We start from the raw sequence: 23,758 nt of genomic DNA on the forward strand, positions 1-23,758 counted from the left end.
AACCCACTCCAGTATTCTTTGGGCTTCCCTGGTGGCTCAGAGGGTAAAGAATTTGCCTGTAATGCAGGAGACTGGAGTTCGATCCCTGCATTGGGAAGATCCACTGGAGAAGGGAATGGCAACCCACTCCAGTATTCTTGCCTGGAGAACTCCACGGACAGAGGTCCTAGCAGACTGTAGTCCATGGAGTCACCAAAGAGTTGGACACGACTGAGGGAGCAACGCTTTCAGAGTAACACTTTCAAAATGAATCTTCTGCCTAAACACCAGAGGGAGTAAATGGGTGAGACACATGGACTGAATGATTTTCTCTCTGGAGGGTGGAGTCCAGGCTGGTTTTGTTGTGTTTTGAGACTAATCCATGTTGTCACAAGTAGCAAATGTCATTTCTCCATTGTAGTCCAGTGTATGAATATCCCATGATTTATTTGTACATCTTTTTTTTATTATGCAACATATTTTAAAAATTGAAAACCAAACTAAATAGGCTACCTTGTACAGGATTTGTCAGAGCCTTAACATGCTAATCGTGTCCAACTCTTAGCGATCCCATGGACTGTAGCCTACCAGGCTCCTCCGTCCATGGGATTTTCCAGGCAAGAGTACTGGAGTGGGTTGCCATTTCCTTCTCCAAAGGATCTTCCCAACCCAGGGATCAAACCTGGTTCTCCCACATTGTAGGCAGATGCTTTACCATCTAAGCCACCAGGGAAGTCCTAACATGGACATCACCAGATGGTCAACACCGAAATCAGATTGATTATATTCTTTGCAGCCAAAGATGGAGAAGCTCTATACAGTTAGCAAAAACAACACCAGGAGCTGATTGTGGCTCAGATCGTGAACTCCTTATTGCCAAATTCAGACTGAAATTGAAGAAAGTAGGGAAAACCACTAGACCATTCAGATATGACCTTAATCAAATCCCTTATGATTATACAGTGGAAGTAAGAAATAGATTTAGGGGACTAGATCTGATAGATAGAGTGCCTGATGAACTCTGGATAGAGGTTCGTGACATTGTATAGGAGACAGGGACCAAGACCATCCCCATGGAAAAGAAATGCAAAAAAGCAAAATGGCTGTCTGAGAGGCCGTACAAACATCTGTGAAGAGAAGAGAAATGAAAAGCAAAGGAGAAAAGGAAAGATATAAGCATCTGAATGCAGAGTTCCAAAGAATAGCAAGGAGAGATAAGAAAGCCTTCCTCAGTGATCAATGCAAAGAAATAGAGGAAAGCAACGGAATAGGAAAAACAAGAGAGCTCTTCAAGAAAATTAGAGATTCCAAGGGAACATTTCATGCAAAGATGGGCTCGATAAAGGACAGAAATGGTATGGACCTAACAGAAGCAGAAGATATTAAGAAGAGGTAGCAAGAATACACAGAAGAACTGTACAAAAAAGATCTTCACGACCAAGAGAGTCACAATAACGTGATCACTGACCTAGAGTCAGACATCTTGGAATGTGAAGTCAAGTGGGCCTTAGAAAGCATCGCTACGAACAAAGCTAGTGGAGGTGATGGAATTCCAGTTGAGCTATTTCAAATCTTGAAAGATGATGCTGTGAAAGTGCTGCACTCAATATGCCAGCAAATTCGGAAGACTCAGCAGTGGCCACAGGACTGGAAAAGGTCAGTCTTCATTCCAATCCCAAAGAAAGGCAATGCCAAAGAATGCTCAAACTACTGCACAATTGCACTCATCTCACACGCTAGTAAAGTCATGCTCAAAATTCTCCAAGCCAGGCTTCAGCAATATGTGAACTGTGAACTTCCAGTTGTTCAAGTAGGTTTTAGAAAAGGCAGAGGCACGAGAGATCAAATTGCCAACATCCACTGGATCATGGAGAAAGCAAGAGAGTTCCAGAAAAACATCTATTTCTGCTTCATTGACTATGCCAAAGCCTTTGACTGTGTGGATCACAATAAACTGTGGAAAATTCTGAAAGAGATGGGAATCCCAGACCACCTGACCTGCCTCTTGAGAAACCTGTATGCAGGTCAGCAAGCAACAGTTAGAACTGGTCATGGAACAACAGACTGGTTCCAAATAGGAAAAGGAGTGCGTCAAGGTTGTATATTATCACCCTGCTTATTTAACTTATATGCAGAGTACATCATGAGGAACGCTGGGCTGGAAGAAGCACAGGCTGGAATCAAGATTGCCGGGAGAAATGTCAATAACCTCAGATATGTAGATGACACCACCCTTATGGCAGAAAGTGAAGAGGAACTCAAAGGCCAAAGGCCTCTTGATGAAAGTGAAAGAGGAGAGTGAAAAGGTTGGCTTGAAGCTCAACATTCAGAAAACGAAGATCATGGCATCTGGTCCCATCACTTCATGGGAAATAGATGGGGAAACAGTGGAAACAGTGTCAGACTTTATTTTTTTGGGCTCCAAAATCACTGCGGATGCTGATTGCAGCCATGAAATTAAAAGACGCTTACTCCTTGGAAGGAAAGTTATGACCAACCTAGATAGCATATTAAAAAGCAGAGACATTACTTTGCCAACCAAGGTCCATCTAGTCAAGGGTATGGTTTTTCCTGTGGTCATGTATGGATGTGAGAGTTGGACTGTGAAGAAAGCTGATCACCGAAGAATTGATGCTTTTGAACTGTGGTGCTGGAGAAGACTCTTGAGAGTCCCTTGGACTGCAAGGAGGTCCAACCAGTCCATTCTAAAGGAGATCGATCCTGGGTGTTCATTGGAAGGACTGATGCTAAAGCTGAAACTGCAATACTTTGGCCACCTCATGCAACGAGTTGACTCACTGGAAAAGACTCTGATGCTGTGAGAGATTGGGGGCAGGAAGAGAAGGGGACGACAGAGAATGAGATGGCTGGATGGCATCACCGGCTGGATGGCATCACCGACTCTGTGGACATGAGTTTGAGTGAACTCCGGGAGTTGGTGATGGACAGGGAGGCCTGGCGTGCTGTGATTCATGGGGTCACAAAGAGTCGGACACGACTGAGCGACTGAACTGAACTGAACTAACATGCTAATGGATATTGGAAATATCCAGGAAGGAGGGCTGAGTGCGATGTTCCCTTCTAACACATGTTTTATTTTTTCTCTGTGTTAGGTCTTTATTGTGGCCTGTCGGCTCTTCATTTATGCCATTTGGGCTTTCTAGTTGTGGGACATGGGCTTAGTTGCCCCTCAGCACGTGGGATATTAGTTTACCAGTTCAGTTCAGTCGCTCAGTCTTGTCCAGCTCTTTGTGATCCCATGGACTGCAGCCAGGCTTCTTTGTCCATCACCCACGTCTGGAGCTTGCTCAAACTCATGTCCATTGAGTTGGTGATGCCATCCAACCATCCCGTCCTCTGTCGCCCCCTTCTCCTGCCTTCAATCTATCCCAGCATCAGTGTCTTTTCCAATGAGTCTTCTCTTCTAATCATGTGGCCAGAGTACTGGAGCTTCAGCTTCAGCATCAGCCCTTCCAATGAATGTTCACCAACCAGGGATCAAACCCACATCCCCTGCATTGGAAGGCAGTTTCTTAACCCCTGGACCACCAGGGAAGTCCCTCTAACAATTTGTTTTTCTTCCAGTTTTATTGAAATATAATTGTCATGTAGCACGATATTAGTTTGTGTATAGCATTGTGATTTGACTTTTGTACTTTAGGAATGATTATCACAGTAGGTTTAGTGAACATCCATCATCTCATTTAGACACAAAATTAAATAGAAAATTTCTTATGGTGAGAACTCTTAGGATTTATACTCTTAATTTTCATATATGATATAGAGCAATGTTAATTATATTTATCATGTTCTATATTACATTCTTCTATGGGAGGAAATGGTAACCCACTCCAGTATTCTTGCCTGGGAAATCCCATGGACAGTGAGCCTGGCAGGCTGCAGTCCATGGGTGAAAGGTTGTTGCTGAACCATGAAAAGATGCTAAGATTCTTGGCCTCTGGAGGAGAATTCAATCCGGGACCAGAGACAAGGCTTGATTGCTCAAACCTTTAATAACGTATCAAGGAGATAAAGAAAGCTTCTGACATAGGCATCAGAAGGGGGCAGAAAGAGTACCCCACTGCTAGTTTTTAGCTGGGTGTTATATGGTCACTCAGTTCAGTTTCAGTTCAGTCGCTCAGTCAGTCATGTCCAACTCTTTGTGACCCCATGAATCACAGCACGCCAGGCCTCCCTGTCCATCACCAACTCCCGGAGTTCACTCAAACTCATGCCCACAGAGTCGGTGATGCCATCCAGCCATCTCATTCTCTTTCGTCCCCTTCTCCTCCCGCCCCCAACCTTTCCCAGCATCAAAGTGTTTTCCAGTGAGTCAACTCATCGCATGAGGTGGCCAAAGTATTGCAGTTTCAGCTTTAGCATCAGTCCTTCAATGAACACCCAGGATTGATCTCCTTTAGAATGGACTGGTTGGATCTCCTTGCAGTTCAAGGGACTCTCAAGAGTCTTCTCCAACACCACAGTTCAAAAGCATCAATTCTTCGGCGATCAGCTTTTTTCACAGTCCAACTCTCACATCCATACATGACCACAGGAAAAACCATAGCCTTGACTAGACGGACCTTGGTTGGCAAAGTGTTGTCTCTGCTTTTTAATATACTATCAAGCTTGGTCATAACTTTCCTTTGAAGGAGTAAGCGTCTTAATTTCATGGCTGCAATCAGCATCTGCAGTGATTTTGGAGCCCAAAAAGCAAAGTCTGACACTGTTTCCACTGTTTCCCCATCTATTTCCCATGAAGTGATGGGACCAGATGCCATGATCTTTGTTTTCTTAATGTTGAGCTTCAAGCCAACCTTTTCACTCTCCTCTTTGACTTTCATCAAGAGGCTTTTGAGTTCCTCTTCACTTTCTGCCATAAGGGTGGTGTCATCTGCATATCTGAGGTTATTGATATTTCTCCCGGCAATCTTGATTCCAGCCTGTGCTTCTTCCAGCCCAGCATTCCTCATGATGTACTCTGCATATAAGTTAAATAAGCAAGGTGACAATATTCAGCCTTGACATACTCCTTTTCCTATTTGGAACCAGTCTGCTGTTCCATGTCCAGTTCTGACTGTTGCTTGCTGACCTGCATACAGGTTTCTCAAGAGGCAGGTCAGGTGGTCTGGGATTCCCATCTCTTTCAGAATGTTCCACAGTTTATTGTGATCCACACAGGCAAAGGCTTTGGCATAGTCAATGAAGCAGAAATAGATGTTTTTCTGGAACTCTCTTGCTTTCTCCATGATCCAGTGGATGTTGGCAATTTGATCTCTCGTGCCTCTGCCTTTTCTAAAACCAGCTTGAACATCTGGAAGTTCACAGTTCACATATTGCTGAAGCCTGGCTTGGAGAATTTTGAGCATGACTTTACTAGCGTGTGAGATGAGTGCAACTGTGCGGTAGTTTGAGCATTCTTTGGCATTGCCTTTCTTTGGGATTGGAATGAAGACTGACCTTTTCCAGTCCTGTGGCCACTGCTTAGTTTTCCAAATTTGCTGGCATATTGAGTGCAGCACGTTCACAGCATCATCTTTCAGGATTTGAAATAGTTCAACTGGAATTCCATCACCTCCACTAGCTTTGTTCATGGTGATGCTCTCTAAGGCCCACTTGACTTCACATTCCAAGATGTCTGGCTCTAGGTCAGTGATCACGTTATCGTGACTATCTTGGTCGTGAAGATCTTTTTTGTACAGTTCTTCTGTGTATTCTTGCCACCTCTTCTTAATATCTTCTGCTTCTGTTAGGTCCATACCATTTCTGTCCTTTATCGAGCCCATCTTTGCATGAAATGTTCCCTTGGAATCTCTAATTTTCTTGAAGAGATCTCTTGTTTTTCCTATTCTGTTGTTTTCCTCTATTTCTTTGCATTGATCACTGAGGAAGGCTTTCTTATCTCTCCTTGCTATTCTTTGGAACTCTGCATTCAGATGCTTATATCTTTCCTTTTCTCCTTTGCTTTTTGCTTCTCTTCTTTTCACAGCTCTTTGTAAGGCCTCCTCAGACAGCCATTTTGCTTTTTTGCATTTCTTTTCCATGGGGATGGTCTTGGTCCCTGTCTCCTGTACAGTGTCACGAACCTCCATCCAGAGTTCATCAGGCACTCTTATCTATCAGATCTAGTCCCCTAAATCTATTTCTTACTTTCACTGTATAATCATAAGGGATTTGATTTAGGTCATATCTGAATGGTCTAGTGGTTTTCCCTACTTTCTTCAATTTCAGTCTGAATTTGGCAATAAGGAGTTCATGATCTGAGCCACAGTCAGCTCCTGGTCTTGTTTTTGCTAACTATATAGAGCTTCTCCATCTTTGGCTGCAAAGAATATAATCAATCTGATTTCGGTGTTGACCATCTGGTGATGTCCATGTGTAGAGTCTTCTCTTGTGTTGTTGGAAGAGGGTGTTTGCTATGACCAGTGCGTTTTCTTGACAAAACTCTATTAGCCTTTGCCCTGCTTCATTCCGTGCTCCAAGGCCAAATTTGCCTGTTACTCCAGCTGTTTCTTGACTTCCTACTTTTGCATTCCAGTCCCCTATAATCAAAAGAAGATCTTTTTGGGTGTTAGTTCTAAAAGGTCTTGTAGATCTTCATAGAACTGTTCAACTTCGGCTTCTTCAGCATTCCTGGTTGGGGCATAGGCCTGGATTACTGTAATATTGAATGGTTTGCCTTGGAAACAAACAGAAATCATTCTGTTGTTTTTAAGATTGCATCTAAGTACTGCATTTCGGACTCTTGTTGACCATGATGGCTACTCCATTTATTCTAAGGGCTTCCTGCCCACAGTAGTAGATATAATGGTCATCTGAGTTAAATTCACCCATTCCAGTCCATTTTAATTCACTGATTCCTAGAATGTCGACGTTCACTCTTGCCATCTCCTGTTTGACCACTTCCAATTTGCCTTGATTCATGGACCTAACATTCCAGGTTCTGGGGTAAATGCGTAGTACATTAACATATAGCTTAACACAAGCATTTCCATAAGAAAAATGCATTGGTTAACTCAAGGTTTGAGAATAGTTAACTTCAGGTGGAACCAGGTGTCATTATGGCAACACAATATTTTAAGAGAAACCTCCTTTTAAATTTGTATAGACACATAATTGCTTCTTCAAAGATTTCTTTCTGACCAATTCTCATTGTCCTCTTCTGCTGCTGCTGCTGCTAAGTCACTTCAGTCGTGTCCGACTCTGTGTGACCCCATAGATGGCAGCCCACCAGGCTCCCCTGTCCCTGGGATTCTCCAGGCAAGAACACTGGAGTGGGTTGCCATTTCCTTCTCCAGTGTGTGAAAGTGAAAAGGGAAAGTGAAGTCGCTAAGTCATGTCTGACTCGTAGCGACCCCATGGACTGCAGCCTACCAGGCTCCTCCGTCCATGGGATTTTCTAGGCAAGAGTACTGGAGTGGCTTGCCATTGTCCTCTTCTGTAGCTTCCAATTGCACACATTTTAGAAGTTTCTGTTTTGTTCCACAGATCTCTGAGGCTCTGTTGATCTTTTTAGTCCTTTTTCCTTTGCTTTAAATATCTATCAGTCTTTGTTCAAGTTCATTAGCTCTTTCTTCTCCAAACACCCCCCAATAAAAAATTTTTAGATCATCCAATAATTTTTTTCAATCCCAGATTTAATATTTTTTAGTTCTAGAATCACCGCTAAGTTATTTTTATTTCTGTTTTTCATTCAATACAAGAATATTTCCTATATTTTTGAACATGGTTATAAGAGCTGTTTTAAAGTCTTTGTCTGCTAATTCCAGTATCTAGGTCATCTTGAAGTTGATCTCCCTTGATTATTGATTGCCCTTTCTCTTAAATGTGATTTACATTTTACTATTTCTTTGTACATTGAGTAATTTGAGATTGTATTCTGGACATTTTGAGTGATGTTAAGACTCTGATTATTTTCTATTTCTCTGAAGAGTATTATTATTTAAAAAATATTTTTTAGCATGCAGTAAACTTGGCTGGTCTCAAAATCAAGACTCTGTCTTCTGGTGGGCTGCAGTAGAAATAATTTTCAGCTCTTTTTATCTTAGCAGGTCTGCTTAGAAGTCTGTCCCACCCTTGTTCAAGGATTAACTTTGGACAGACTTCATAGGTAGAATTTGGGATTCTCCCTTGTGGCTCTCTCTGGAATTTCTCGCTTCACTTTCCATTTGCTATCATCACCCTGAACTCTGTCCTCTGATTCTATAATTGGTAAGACCATGGATTTCTGTCTGAGTTTTGCTTATCCTTCTCGGCACCAAGAAGAGTAAAAACATGCAGCTCAACTATTGCTGGTCCTTTCCTCCAAGTGTTGACTCCCCTCCATTGTCACTCTCTAGTCACTTCAGATAATTGTTTCATATATTTTGTCCAGAACATGCAGTTGTTACCTTGAGAGGGTTACTCAGTTGAAGTGTCCCCACCGTCCCACCATTAATGGAAAGAAATCCCGTGTCCTTTCGATATAACCTATCACACCTTGGCCACTTCTTCCTTTATGGCCAGAAAATGCCTCTGTCTCACGTTATGCTTTCCCTGACATGGAACAAGCCATTTTCCCAAGGATTCCTGACTCCTTTTGTGCGAAAATAGTATTTAAAAACTAAGGTCTGGGATCTAGATGTGTTTATCAGTCTTTCCAGGCCTTCTCAGTGAACAGACCAAGAAAATAGATGGATGTGTACATTCATATACATATCTTTTCTGTGTATAGGTATATAAGTTTACAATTACTAGTTCATACTGATGCTCTTAATTCCAGTCCATCATGAAAAAGTTCATTCTATTTCTTCCCCCCTTTCATATTTCTTACTCCTCTCTTCAACAGCAAGAAACCTGGCTCTACTTATACATAATATATTTACTTATTTGTTCAGCCCTAGAATACATAGAAAGTAGTTAGAATTACTAACCTATATCGTTGAGAAAACAAAGCCTTATAACTAGAATTCAGTATTTGTTTAGAGTTCTCTTTGTCTTTAGACTGAGGGTATAAATCCAAATGGGGCTTCTCAGGTGGCACTAGCGGTCAAGTATCTGCCTGCCAATGCAGGAGAGGTACTAGACATGGGTTCGATCCCTGGGTCGGGAAGATCTCCTGGAGTAGGAAATGGCAACCCGCTCCAGTATTCTTGCCTGGAAACTTCCATGGACAGAGGAGCCTGGTGGGGTATATAGTCCATGAGGCCGCAAAGAGTTGGACTCGACTGAACACAAAAAAAAATAAATACAAACATGGTGTTTAAACATTAGTTGGGGTTAATCTCCCACCCATCCTGTGTGATGCTATTAATTATTTGAAATACAATTGGTTCACTGGTTTCTGTTTATATTCTATTTTCAATTTTCCAATCTATCAATTTTCTGTATTTATTTTTTGATTATGTGAAACTGCAAGGTTCCAAAAGTCAGGATTTAACAAAAAGGGATTTTTTTGCCCAAATATCCTTGACTGTAGTGCCCTGGCTGAACATCTGTCCAGGGCCCAGTGTTTTAGAAACTAAAGACTCTGCTTTTCTACCAACCTTGGGGAAATAGACTCATTCTCTCATCTTGGGATAATATTAACACCAACCCTCCTAATTCCTAATTAGTTAAATTGTGGCAAAACCAAATTGCAGGGACTTCCCTGGCAGTCTAGTGGTGAAGACTTTGCCTTCCAACGCAGGCGGGTGCAGGTTCAATGCCTGGTCGGAGAGCTAGATCCCATTTGTGTCATAGCCAAAAAAGCAAAGCATAATAGAGATGCAATATTATAACAAATTCAGTAATGACTTTTAAAATGGTTCACATTTAAAAAAAAAAAAGCAAATTGCATAATAAAATACCTGTCTAAGACTGTATGATATAGGTTTGAAAAAACTTAAAGAAAGCTACCTCAGGGTACTGTTCTCAAGTTTACTTTGATTTACACTGGTGGTCTCCCCTTCATCTTTCTGAAGTTTGTCGTCTGCAGCTGATAACAGACTCGCATGCTCATCTTAACACATGTTGCTTTATTTAAAAAAACCCGAAAACTTTACAACGTTGTGTTATTTGCTGCTGTGCGGCAAAGTGAATCAGTTATACCTATACATATTTCCCCCTTTTTTGGATTTCCTTTCCATTTGGGTGGCCACTGAGCGTTGAGTAGGGTCCCTGTGCTATACAGTAGGTTCTCGTTAGTTTCCTGTTCTATACATGGTTGTGTATACATGCCAATCCCAGTCTCCTAGCTCATCCCACCCTCTCATGTCCCCTCTTGGCGTCCACACATTGTTCTCTCCGTCTGTGTGTCTATTTCTGCTTTCCAAAGAAGGCAATTATCGAGGTATACTTTCTTGGGGCACAGTTTACACACAGGGAAGAACCCTTGCAGTTCTGATGAACTGGTGGTGTACCCACCAATGTAGTCTAGGTGCAGAACAATTCCATCTCCCCCAAAAGTTCCTTCCTGCTGCTCAGTGTCATTAACCTTTGCCCCACCCCCATTCCAAGATGTCACGTGAATGGACTTGTATCGTGTGGAGACTGTGAGCGTGGCATCTTTTGCCCTACATAAGCGGTTGATATGCAGCCGAGTTGTATGTACCAGTAGGTTTCCCCTTTTATTGGTGAGTAGTATTCCATTGTGTGGATATGCTGCAGCTTTAAAAATATTTTACTCATTTATTTGACTCCATTGGGTCTTGGATGCAGCATATGTTATCTCTGGTTGCAGCACACTGGCTCAGCAGTTGGGCACATGGACTTAGCTGTCCCATGGCATGTGGGATCTTAGTTCTCCAATCGGGGAGTGAACTTGCTTAGAATTCTTAACTGCTGGACTACCAAGGAAGTCCCAGTGCTGCAGTTTATCCATTCACAGCTGAAAGCTATTTGGGTTGTTTTTAGTATTTTTCAATTATGAATGAAAGTGAAAATCGCTCAGTTGTGTCTGACTCTTTGCGACCCCATGAACTATACAGTCCATAGAATTCTCCAGGCCAGAATGCTGGAGTGGGTAGCCATTCCCTTCTCCAGCGGATCTTCCGGACCCAGGAATAGAACCAGGGTCTCCTACATTGCAGGTGGATTCTTTACCAGCTGAGCCACCAGGGAAGCCCCCAATTATCCAATTATGAATAAAGCTTCACCCATTATGGGTCTACCGGTTTTTGTGGGAACATGTGATTTCATTTCTCTTTGGTAAATAACCTAGGAATGGGATTGTTGTGTTGTATGGCAAGTATATATTTATAGGAAACTGTCAGACTATTTCTAGAGTTGCTGTACTATTTTCTACTCCCACCAGCAGTGTGTGAGGATCCTAGTTGCTCTGTGTCTTTGCTAGCGATTTGTATTGTCAGTTTTCGGCTTTGAGTTTCATTTTAATCATTCTAATTGATTTGTAATTGTATCTCATTTTGGTTTTAATTTGGATTTCCCTCTTCCCTGGTAGCTCAGCTGAAAGAATCTGGCTGCAGTGAAGGAGACCCTGGTTCGATTCCTGGGTTAGGAAGGTTCCCTGGAGGAGGGCATGGCAACCCACTCCAGTATTCTTGCCTGGAGAATCCCCATGGACAGAGGAGACTGGAAGGCTACAGTCCATGGGGTCTCAGAGTCAGACACAACTGAACAACTAAGCACACAAATGACTAATTTTGTTGAACCATCTTTTGATAGGCTTATCTGTCACTTGTAAATCTTCTTTGGTGAAGTGTCTATTCAGACATTTTGCCTACTTTAGGGAATTCCCGGGTTGTCCAGAGGTTAAGACTCTGAGCTTCCACTGCAGTGGGCGCAGGTTCAATCCCTGCTGGGGAGCTAAGAGCCCCATGCCTTGTGGTGGCATGGCCAAAAAGCAAAGAAAGAAACATTTTTCTCATTTTAAAAATTGAATTGCTTGGGTTCTGATTGAATGTGGGAGTCATTTATACAAGTCCTTTATCAGATATGTATTTTGAAAATATCTATGGCTAGTCTTTTTTTTTAAAGTAATTTTATTTATTTATTGGCTGTGCTGGGTCTTTGTTACTGTTGGACTTTTCTCTTATTGAGTCTTCCGTGTCTGATTTACTTCACTTAGTATGATAATCTCTAGGTCCATCCATGTTTATGCAAATGACAATATTTTCTTTTTATGGCTGAGTAATATTCTATCGTGTGTGTATGTGTGTGTGTGTATCACATTTTCTTTATCCATTCATTTGCTAATGGATCCTTAGGTCTTGGGTATTATAAATAGTGCTGCTATAAACATTGGGGTACTTTTATCTCTTTAAATTAGAGTTTTCATCTCTTCCAGATATATGCTCAAGAGTGGAACTGCTGGATCATATAGTAGTTCTAGTTTTTTTTTAAGGACCTGCATGCTGTTCTCTATTAGTGACTGTACCAGTTTGCATTCTTATTAACAGTGTTAGAGGGTTCCCTTTTCTTCTGTGGTCAGTTTTTAATTAATTTGTGTATAGGTTTGGGCAAGGTTCATGGTAGCTTTTTTACATGTGGATTTCCAATCAGTTCAGCACAGTTTTTGAAAGGACTGTCCTTTTCCCACTTTGCACTTTTGTCAAAAATCAACAGCATTTGTGGTGGGTTTATTCTTGAATTCTATACTATTCCACTGACATTATTTCATTTTTCTTCACAGTAATCAAGTGAAGTTTTGATCATCCATGTTTTCTAAATAAGGACACAGCTTGACATCCTAGAGGACATGGAGACACAGGGCCCTACAATGTAAAGAATCTTTAAAAAAGATGATTGCAAGATTCTGTGAGAAAGTTCTATCTGTATGGAAAGTACTCTGTAATAGAGTTTAGCATGAGCTCAGTGTCTGGAAGCATAGAACAAGGGTGTTTAACGAGGCCTGTGGCTGCAGAAGGGTCAAGGAAGGCTTCCTGGAGGTAGTGACCCCTGAGTCAAACCTTGAATGACAGGAGGGAACTTGGGCACTTGGACCACATTAAGGCCCTAGTGGAGACTGGTCAGGATCAGGAAACCTTAATGGTTTTGATAAGAGCAAGAATATCCCTAATGCATGACTTATGTATGGCCTGGGTCAAGGGTATGGAATCTTTTTCTCCAGGGGGGTGGAGGAGACCTCTGAGCAATTTTTTTCTCTATAAAATTCCAAAATTTCCGGGTCTCAGTTTTGTTGCCTGTAAAATGGGGCCATTCCATCATGGTGATATGTGACTCTCTGGAGCAGGATTCAGCACTGGTGTTAACAGACATGCCTTATCAGGCTTACTGCTTTTTTGCCTAAGCTGTTTTATTTGTGAATTAGGTTGTTTGGTCCTTGGTGCATCCTGGGGTCAGGGGAAGCTGATTTCATTTGGTCCTGTTCTCAGATATGCTGTCTCTGACATGACTTAACATTACATCATGAATCTAGGAACTTCCTGCCCCTGGGTTCTATTCCTTCCTTCCCAAAGCAGCCCAGTTCCCTGGGCTGACCCCCTTCTTTTTTCGAACTCTTTCCCATCCTTTGCAGGTACTGTCAAGGTCACTGCCGACTCAGTTGTGCTGGGATTCCTTTTTCGGGACAAGCATGAGAGGGCAGGGAACAGCACCAGCATGCACAGTGTGACCTGCATCCTTGCCCAGAACAGCAGCAAGGCCTTGCCAGGAGAACTCCGGCTGAGGGGGCGGCTGCAGGCCCAGACAGGGAGCCTCGGGGGCCAGGCCAGCCTCCGTGCTGACACGGCCAGCCTGGCTCTGGGCGGGGTCTGCACCTGGGGCCCCGGGCATGGCCAGCTCTCTGGCAGCCTGAGTCACAACATCAGCGCTTTGAGTGAGGCAGGTAGGAAGGGCTGAGAGAGCCCAGTGGCTTCCTTCCCTGAAGACTCCCAGGGCCTGCAACCAAGGGAGTTAGAGCCCCCAGGCCCTCAATCCACCTCCCAGCTCTATTTCCCCCCCCCCACCTTCTCCCAGTGCCTCCATCTTCCCTGGGCTCTTATTCAGCCAGAACACCAGTTGCAACCCAGTACAGACACACCCAGGCTCCCCAGGTGGCTTAGTGGTAAAGAATCCATCTGCCAAGCAGGAGACGTGAGTTCGATCCCTGAGTCGGGAAGATCCCCTGGAGAAGGAAATGGCAACCCACTCCAGTATCCTTGCCTGGGAAATCCCATGGACAGAGGAGCCTGGTGGGCTACAGTCCAAGGGGTCTCAAAGAGTCGGACACGACTTAGCAACTAAACTACCACCACCACCACCATAGACACACCTCCAAAGTGGAGGGCAGATAGCCCCTGCCACCCGCCCCTCCTCCCAGGACTTCCCACCCCCAGTCCAGCTTCTGGGCTTGGACACCTGGTTTAGCAGGGCTTCCAGGATGTTCTTGGCACCGCAGTTAGGAAATAGCTCAGACACCCCCAGCTCTAGTTCCATGGGCCTGGGGGTGCCCGAAGGTGCAGCAAGGTGAGAGAGAGGATCAGGCCCCTGCTTCCTAAGATCCCATCCCTACCTTTAGGGAGCAAGGAATCCAAAGGGGACATGGGTCCTATTACTTGCTAGGTGTGGCCATTGTGGTCTTAGGAAGGAGCTGGGAGGCGAGTTTGCCTCAAGGCTCAGGGGACCCTCGGGAGAGAAAGTGGGCTGTCAGGGACCCCGTTCTGGCTCCCGTGGGGCATGCCATCTCCGTGGTTCCTCTCGCCCCCAGGGCTCTCCTCCGAAGCAGGGATGCTCCTGTCACACACCCACGTGGCTTCCAACTTCTCAGTGCGTGTAATGCTGCGAAGTTCCGGGGGTCAACTGGATGCGGCCCTTGGCCTGGAGGGTGTGGCCACCAGCGCACTGGGCCGCCAGCTACGCGCCAGCCTCCGCCACACCGTGCCCGGCCTTGGGCGCTGGGGCGTCCCCTTCTCCGTGGACGGCCGTGGACATTTGCAGGTGGGTGAGAGGGCTGGGCCCCGGGGCCTCACTGGGGCAGCGGGTCCAAGGGACACCCACAGCTATGCTTCTGCCCAGAGCTCGGGACCCAGTCTGGAGGCGGGGCTGGTGGTGAGCGTGGATGGCGAGGTGCTAGGTGGAGCCCAGGAGAGGAGGGGAGCAGGTGACCGCCGTGAGCTGACCCTGGGGCTGCACCCCAGCCTCATAAGGCTCCAGGTAAGTGACCCTTAGGTCTGAATGTGGGTGGGGCCCAAGCCAGGCGCACTGCCTCTAACTTTCTCTAGTAACCTACCCAGTTTCCACCAGAGTGCCCCGCCTGCCGCCCCGGCCCCGCCCACCGCCCCGGCCCCGCCCACCGCCCCGGCCCCGCCCACCGCCCCGGCCCCGCCCACCGCCCCGGCCCCGCCCACCTTCCCTCCCAGGCCCTCACGAAATTTCCCATCCTCCCTTCTTCTCATCCATCCTTTCTCCTTTCCTCCCACCCTCCCTTCCCATTCATCTGCGTTCCCTTCCTTTCTTCCTCCCCACCCTGCCTTCTCTTCTTTCTTCTGCCCACTTGTCTTCTCATCCTGTTAATGCTCCCTCCCCTGCCCCATAAGTGGCAGTGGAGTGGAGGCACTCTGGGCTTATCTGGTAAAATTAAAACTGCTGAGACTCTCACCCATCAGTTCATGTTCCCCTGGGGAAACCTGGAACACTGGCCAGCTGTTTTATATTGGTCTCAAGAACGAAAAATAGGAAACCACCTTTGTGCCCATCACGGGTGGGGTTAAACCATCCAGAGTGTGCGAGAGGCAGGGTGAGTGAGCAAGGTGTGCGACCTGAAGCCAAGCTGCTTCATCGCTTACCGACTACGTGACTTCAGGCCAGTTGCTTACTCTCTCTGTGCCTCAGTGTTCTCGTCTGCAAAATGGGACTGTTAATGATGCCTGCCTCCCACAGTTACCTTGAGGATCCGATGAGGAACCAGTGAGAACCTGGCACACAGGCCCTGTGAGGACGTGAGCTCTGGTTACTTCCGATTGTGACGATGCTGTGGCTTAGCACTTCAGTTTGCACAAACTTCTCTTTGAAGGTTATCTTCCCAGGGAGGCCTTCACTAGGGGAGATGGGGTCAATTGGATCTTAACACTCTGTCCAGGGTCAAGGTTGGGGAAAACACCTCATGCCTACACGGGGTGCCCCCCGCCCACCCTGCTGGTCATCCTAGGTCAACTGCAGAGGAATCTCTGTGCCTGTCTAAGCTGTCAGTTGCTTTTCTAGGGGGCACGTCACTGGGTGGCTTCTTGAGGTACCAGGGTCTCTGTCACCATCAGGGCAGTGGTGGTAGATGGTGGTCTGCCTTCGGCGAAGGGTGGGGAGGGGCAGGCATGGACCGAGCACTAAGGCCTTCCTACTAGATGGCTTAGGGAAGGCCTGTGGCCACTGCCAAGGTGACCTGCACAGTCCCCTCCTGCAAGCCCTTCGCATCCCCAGGGACATGCATCTGGGCTCCCAGCCCAGCCTGACAGTGGATGGGTGGTTCCTTCTGTAAACACAGTGACAAGGACTCAGAATCCAAGTGTTTCAAGCCAGCCCCTGCCCTGGGGGTGGGGGTGGGGATCTGGGCTGGTGACAGGCATATCTGGGCCTTTTGGGGGAGACAGAGTGTGGGCCTTACAGGCACACGTGCTGCCCAGGCTGGGACTCAGAACAGCCCATGAAGCTCTGAGCTCTCCCGGGCCAGGACCCAGGTGAACAGTAGGTTATCTCCTTCCAAGGCAAACCCTAGTGGGGAGGCCCATGTGCAGGGCTTGGATCCCCTCATCGCCAGAGGGGCCCAGTGTCTCCTGGACCAAGAGCTGTGGGTGAAGTGGACCCAGTCAGGGCTGCCCTCTGGGCAGCTAAGTGGACAGCTGGTTGTAGGCCTGGCTCAGCAGAGCTTTCAGCCCAGCTGGCTGCGGGGTGACCAGCCAGTGAACATAGCCCTGGGGATGGCCCTGGGGAAGGAGGAGACTTGCCTGGCCTGGCTGCGTGCTGGTTGCTCTGGAGGAGCCAGCCAAAGGAACCAACCTGCTCGGGGACCGGGGAGACTCGAATCTGGAGGTGTTGAATGGGTGCTGCTGGGTGTCCTACCTGGGGCACTGCCTGAGGGCCCTGGGAGCCAGTGCTGTGGGCTCGCCACCTGGTTGTCCAGTTAGAGGGAACCGCCTTGGGGAGGATGGTTTCTGCCAGCGTCACCTCTGTGAGCACAAAGCATGTGATGCTTTCATGCCTCCAGCTTGGGTAGTGGTAGTAGCTTCACCCAACACAGGGAGACACAAGGACCAGAAAAATCAAACTACCACAGCTTCCTGCCCAGACCTGCCACTCACCCGCTGTGTGACTTTCCAGTCAGTCAGTCCAGTCGCTCAGTCATGTCCAACTCGTTGCGACCCCATGAATCACAGCACACCAGGCCTCCCTGTCCATCACCAACTCCCGGGGTTCACTCAAACTCATGTCCATCGAGTCGATGATGCCATCCAGCCATCTCATTCTCTGTCGTCCCCTCCTCCTCCCGCCCCCAATCCCTCCCAGCATCAGAGTCTTTTCCAGTGAGTCAACTCGTCGCATGAGGTGACCAAAGTATTGCAGTTTCAGCTTTAGCATCAATCCTTCCAATGAACACCCAGGATTGATCTCCTTTAGAATGGACTGGTTGGATCTCCTTGCAGTCCAAGGGACTCTCAAGAGTCTTCTCCAGCACCACAGTTCAAAAGCATCAATTCTTCAGTGATCAGCTTTCTTCACAGTCCAACTCTCACATCCTCACATGACCACGGGAAAAACCATAGCCTTGACTAGACGGACCTTTGTTGGCAAAGTAATGTCTCTGCTTTTTAATATGCTATCTAGGTTGGTCATAACTTTCCTTCCAAGGAGTAAGCGTCTTTTAATTTCATGGCCGCAATCAGCATCCGCAGTGATTTTGGAGCCCAAAAAAATAAAGTCTGACACTGTTTCCCCATCTATTTCCCATGAAGTGATGGGACCAGATGCCATGATCTTAGTTTTCTGAATGTTGAGCTTAAGTCAACCTTTTCACTCTCCTCTTTCATCAAGAGGCCTTTGAGTTCCTCTTCACTCTCTGCCATAAGGGTGGTGTCATCTGCATATCTGAGGTTATTGATATTTCTCCCGGCAATCTTGATTCCAGCTTGTGCTTCTTCCAGCTCAGCGTTCCTCATGATGTACTCTGCATATAAGTTAAATAAGCAGGGTGACAATATACAGCCTTGACGTACTCCTTTTCCTATTTGGAACCAGTCTGTTGTTCCATGACCAGTTCTAACTGTTGCTTCCTGACCTGCATCAGGTTTCTCAAGAGGCAGGTCAGGTGGTCTGGTATTCCCATGTCTTTCAGAATGTTCCACAGTTTCTTGTGATCCACACAGTCAAAGGCTTTGGCATAGTCAATGAAGCAGAAATAGATGTTTTTCTGGAACTCTCTTGCTTTCTCCATGATCCAGCAGATGTTGGCAATTTGATCTCTAGTGCCTCTGCCTTTTCTAAAACCAGCTTGAACATCTGGAAGTTCACAGTTCACATATTGCTGAAGCCTGGCTTGGAGAATTTTGAGCATGACTTTACTAGCGTGTGAGATGAGTGCAATTGTGCGGTAGTTTGCGCATTCTTTGGCATTGCCTTTCTTTGGGATTGGAATGAAGACTGACCTTTTCCAGTCCTGTGGCCACTGCTGAGTTTTCCAAATTTGCTGGCATATTGAGTGCAGCACGTTCACAGCATCATCTTTCAGGATTTGAAATAGCTCAACTGGAATTCCATCACCTCCACTAGCTCTGTTTGTAGTGACGCTCTCTAAGGCCCACTTGACTTCACATTCCAAGATGTCTGGCTCCAGGTGAGTGATCACGCCGTCATGATTATCTTCGTCATGAAGATCTTTGTTGGACAGTTCTTCTGTGTATTCTTGCCACCTCTTCTTAATATCTTCTGCTTCTGTTAGGTTCATACCATTTCTGTCCTTTATCGAGCCCATATTTGCATGAAATGTTCCCTTGATATCTCTCATTTTCTTGAAAAGATCTCTTGTTTTTCCTATTCTGTTGTTTTCCTCTATTTCTTTGCATTGATCACTGAGGAAGGCTTTCTTATCTCTCCTTGCTATTCTTTGGAACTCTGCATTCAGATGCTTATATCTTTCCTTTTCTCCTTTGCTTTTCGCTTCTCTTCTTTTCACAGCTGTTTGTAAGGCCTCCTCAGACAGCCATTTTGCTTTTTTGCATTTCTTTTCCATGGGGATGATCTTGGTCCCTGTCTCCTGTACAATGTCACGAACCTCTATCCAGAGTTCATCAGGCTCTCTGTCTATCAGATCTAGTCCCCTAAATCTATTTCTTACTTTCACTGTATAATCATAAGGGATTTGATTTAGGTCATATCTGAATGGTCTAGTGGTTTTCCCTACTTTCTTCAATTTAAGTCTGAATTTGGCAATAAGGAGTTCATGATCTGAGCCACAGTCAGCTCCTGGTGACTTTTAGCCAGGCCTTAACCTCTCTGAGCCTTAACCGTTGTCACCTGTATACCACAGGTGGCAGTATACAGCACGTCCCTACCTTACGCTGTCGAGTGGGAAGTGGACCAGTGCGCATTAAGTGCCATCTCAGTCGGGTACCCTCTATTTTGCCCTGGCTTCAGCTACCAGGGAATCATAATCTCATTTTACACATGTGGAAACTGAGGCTTAGGGAGGTGAAGTCACCTTCGTAGGGTCACACAGTGGCCTAGATGGCAAGAGGGTTAACCAAGGGAATTGAGGATCAGGATTATAAGGGTCTTAAGGGGCAGATGGGCTGCCTCCCCCCAGAGGAAACTTAAGACTAGGGGGCGTGTGGAGTGAGTAGCTGGATGTGTGAGAAAGACTCAGAGACAGCGGCAGGAGGGAAGGGGTGGTGATTGCTGCAAGGAATAACCGCGCAGGCGAGTTAGGAAAGGAGCTGTGAATGGATGGAACCTCCCTCTGAGAGTCATGGCCTGGAATTCCAGGGAAGGGCTAGAAAGGGGGCATTCCTCAGTCCTGGAGCAGGCCAGTGACATCCAAGCAGGAGAACCATACCCTGGCCCCCATGGGAGGCCACCCCAAGCTCTGTGGCGCCTCTTGTGGTCTCCAATTAGCCACGGTGGAGCTGATACGTGCGTTCACCCCATCACTGGTGACGCTGTCCCTGCCCCAGGCAGACAGATGAGTGCTGGGTGACAGGAAGGGGCTGAGGGCAGCTCCCACTTCTGTCTTGGGGGTGCAGACTCCCCTCAGAACCCCAGATCCTGAGAATTATACCACTTAGAGGCACAGTAACTTCCATTTGGGACGTTAAGGGGGATGTGTTCAGACCAGAGAGGCTGAGAGGCCTGTACCCTATTGTGGAAAAGAGAGGCGAAAACAGAGACCTCAGGGGAGGGGGCATTTTTTGTTCTCATTCATCTCTTAGTTGTGTCCGACTCTGTGCAACCCCATAGACTGTAGCCTGCCAGGCTCCTCTGTCCATGGGATTCTCCAGGCAAGAATACTGGAGTGGGCTACCATGCCCTTCTCCAGGGGATCTTTCCAACCCAGGGATTGAACCCAGGCCTCCTGCCTTGCAGGCAGATTCTTTACTATCTGAACCACCAGGGAAGACCCAGGCGAGGGGGCATGAGGGGCCCCAAATTTCTCTGAATGGTTAGATTTCTTGACCCCCCTGGGAGGCTGTTTTCAGCTCTTGAAAGAGAAAAGAGGTGGTGGATGCCCCCGGAGGATGAGGGCTTTTGTGGACAAACAGACAGTGGACACGCTTCATGGGGTTCTGTAGGGACCACCTCACCTGGCCTTTCTTGGCAGCAGAATCCAGCTGTGCTGACGCTGAACGGCTCCTTCCTGGTCCACACCTTTGGGGCCAGCCTGGTGGCTCAGGTATCGTCTGGGGACACCTTCACCCGAGCCCACATCCACTCAGCCTGCAGCCACCGTGCTCACCTGGACACTGGCCTCCAGCACGCATGGCCTCCACTTCAGGCACTGGGAGTCCCCCCCAACAACCACATCCGAGTATCCGTGGGGGGAGATGAACACCCCTGGGCCCAGCTGGAGGTGGCCCTGGGCCTGTGCACCCTGACTGCCCGTGGGGACTTCAGATCAGAAGCCAGCGTCACACACAACTGGACCCTGGCCCTGGTGAATCACTGCCCTCTGCTGGAGGTAAGCCTCCTGCCCCACATGTCAGTGTGGGTTCCCACCTCCCTTTATAAGTTATTAACCACCTACTGTGTGCCCCGCTTTGCACTCAGCATGAGAAACTTTGGGTTATTTTTTTCTTTTGCTGTTGTCACTTAAACTGGGGGACTCATTGACTATGAAGCTTTGAGCCAAAAACAGGACCAGAATTCAGATTTTCTCCCTTTTCGCAAAGGGCCCTCCTGAGACACTGGTTCGCATCCTTTCCGTGGTTCAAGTTGGTTCTGTTCTTATGTCTCACTTCCTGCATCCCTGGAGTTAAGGATCCAGGAGTAAGAATGAGACTAGTACAGAGTAATAACATGAATGCTGAGTACCCTATGAGGCCCCTTGAATCCTCACCCCCTGGGGGAAAGGGCTGCTTGTACCCCCTCGTCCCCTATGATACACTGGGGCCCAGAGAGGTGGGGGACCCTTTCATTCCCATCTTGGGTTTGTGCCCCCATGTGGGGTGTGTCTTAGGCCCCAGTGGAGCAAGCTGCTTAAGGTCTCTGCCCTCCAGCAAGTGAACATTGATGTTCCTGATCTCATTCCAATAGCCAGTGCTTTCTGGGTGCCTGGCTGTGGATTCACAAGTATTAACTTACTTCCATCTCCCAGCAATTGATGATCAACTCCCATTTTAGAGATGGGTAAACTGAGTCTGTGGGTTTGGAGAGACCGAGTTAGTGGTGGAACGGGAATTTGAGCCCACATCTCTCGATGGGGTACCCTTGGTATCACTCACCTTGCAGAAGGAGGTGCTGATAGAGTTTAGGCCATGGGACCACTGCTGCCCTCTTCCCACCTAGACACATCTCCAGCTCCCCCACCTTGACTTCTGGTGTGTGTGTGTATGCTGAGTCACTTCAGTTGTGTCCGACTCTTTGCTACCCCATGGGCAGTAGCCCACGAGGCTCCTCTGTCCATGGGGTTCTCCAGGCAAGGATACTGTGGTGGGTTTCCATGCCCTCCTCCAGGGGGTCTTCCTGACCCAGGGGTCAAACCTGCATCTCTATGTCTCCTGCATTGGCAGGCGGGTTCTTTACCACTAGCGCCACCTGGCTTCTGGCACTCACCCAAATTCCGACCACTTTCTCCATATTCCAGGCAGCAGGAATCCCGCAGGCCTTGCGCTCCGAGGGCAGCCTGAGCTGGGGCCCCTGCGAGTTTGACCTGACCACGGACTTCCATGGTGACCGTGGAGATGCCCACCTGCAGTTGGCCCGTACCTGCGGGCCCCAGACCTTGGTCCTGGGACACCTGACCCACTCCCTGCCCCTCCTGGGCCGACTGGGCCTGCCACCCCGGAGTGCCATCAGCTTGACCGCCCAGCTCATCCCCGCCCCCCACAGCTCCCTGTCCCTCCAGATGGGACCGTGCCGGCTGCAGGGTGCCCTGGAGCAGCACATTGAGAACCAGAGCACGTGGACACTGGCCACTGAGCCAGGCTGCCCGCTACTGGAGGTGTGTATAGAGGGCCAGCGAGGTGCCTGGAGAGGAACTTCCCGTCAGTGTGAGGCCTGAGCCTGGCTGACACCCCCTCCAGGGACTTCTCAAGACCAGCTACTATTTCCCCAAAGCCCTGTTGGACACTTGACCCCTCTTATCTCTCATCCCGTGTTCCCATTTGACAGATGAGGAGATCGAGGCAAGGTGAGATTAGAGGCACGCAGTGCCATGAAACTTGTTGACTGCAGACTCAGAATTTTTGAGAGTCTGTCTTTTTAGTAAAATTTTTAAGCAGGAAGGGAATGAGAGGAACTCTTCTCAGCTGACAGTTGGGAACAGTTGCATCTTGGTTTCATAACCTGTTAAAAGCCACAGGCTGGGTTTTATCTGAGCTGAAAGAGAGTCTGAGAATTGTCCTGTGATGTTTGGGGGAAGGGGATCCTGTGACTCAGGAAAGGGGGAAGCTGGAGTCTAGGTCAGCAGACAGGGCTGGTGCCCTTGTCAGAGTGGGACAGGCCCCTTCCCTGTATCTCCTGATGGAGCTTACTGGGCATAGGGACAGGGTCTGGTCCACTCAGCATCCCTGAGCATAGGGCTGGGCGCTGGCAGACATTCTGTCAGTGTTAATCAGGTCAACACAGGATTGATCCATGAGAGAGCAGAGCATCATGGGATGAAGCAGGCCTACCCACTAGGACTCTCTATGATGATGGAAATGTTCTTTGCTATCCAGGACAGTAGCTGCTAGCCATAGGGATCTCCTGAGGGCTTAAGATGATTTTACTCATGCTGCAGAGAAACTGAATTCTTACTTGGACTTCATTTTAATTGAGATGGAACCAGCCCCATGTGGTTAGTGACTGTCCTAGTGGACAGCGGAGAGATGAAGCACAGACTGAAGACAGATCAGGTCAAACCTTAGCTCCTCTACTTACTAGCTCTGTGATTCTGGGCAATGACTTTGCCTTGTTGAGCCTCAGTGTTCCCATCTGTAAAATGGGGACTAGTAACTACCAATCTCAGAGTCATTGGAATAGGGTGAAAAGAGAACATTCTGATGAAGCACTCAGCACGAGACTGTGTGTACCGAGTGTTCTCTGATGGACAGCTGTTGTGTGTTCTGGTTGAAGCTGCAGTTTTGTTGTTACTATAATGGGAGAGGAGTCGGGGTGAGGAAGAGGGTTGCAGATGGAGAATCAGGCCACTTGTTGGTGTGGAACCACCCTCTGACCCCTC

The 23,758-nt window shown here is 47.4% G+C and overlaps 1 protein-coding gene across 1 annotated transcript in view; it reads left to right on the forward strand.

The window, feature by feature from the left end:
* Positions 1-23,758, forward strand: part of APOLTP (apolipoprotein lipid transfer particle homolog) — a 179,414-nt gene that overhangs the window by 95,796 nt on the left and 59,860 nt on the right. The window contains exons 39-43 of the mRNA XM_088833046.1: positions 13,436-13,744; positions 14,606-14,835; positions 14,914-15,051; positions 20,699-21,055; positions 22,181-22,537. Coding sequence (XP_088689172.1) covers positions 13,436-13,744; positions 14,606-14,835; positions 14,914-15,051; positions 20,699-21,055; positions 22,181-22,537 — 1,391 coding nt within the window. The remainder of the gene's footprint in view (positions 1-13,435; positions 13,745-14,605; positions 14,836-14,913; positions 15,052-20,698; positions 21,056-22,180; positions 22,538-23,758) is intronic.

This window comes from Moschus berezovskii, chromosome 27, assembly GCF_049115385.1.
Source record: "Moschus berezovskii isolate FMDL1 chromosome 27, NW_MosBer_1.0, whole genome shotgun sequence".
Lineage (NCBI taxonomy): Eukaryota > Metazoa > Chordata > Mammalia > Artiodactyla > Moschidae > Moschus > Moschus berezovskii.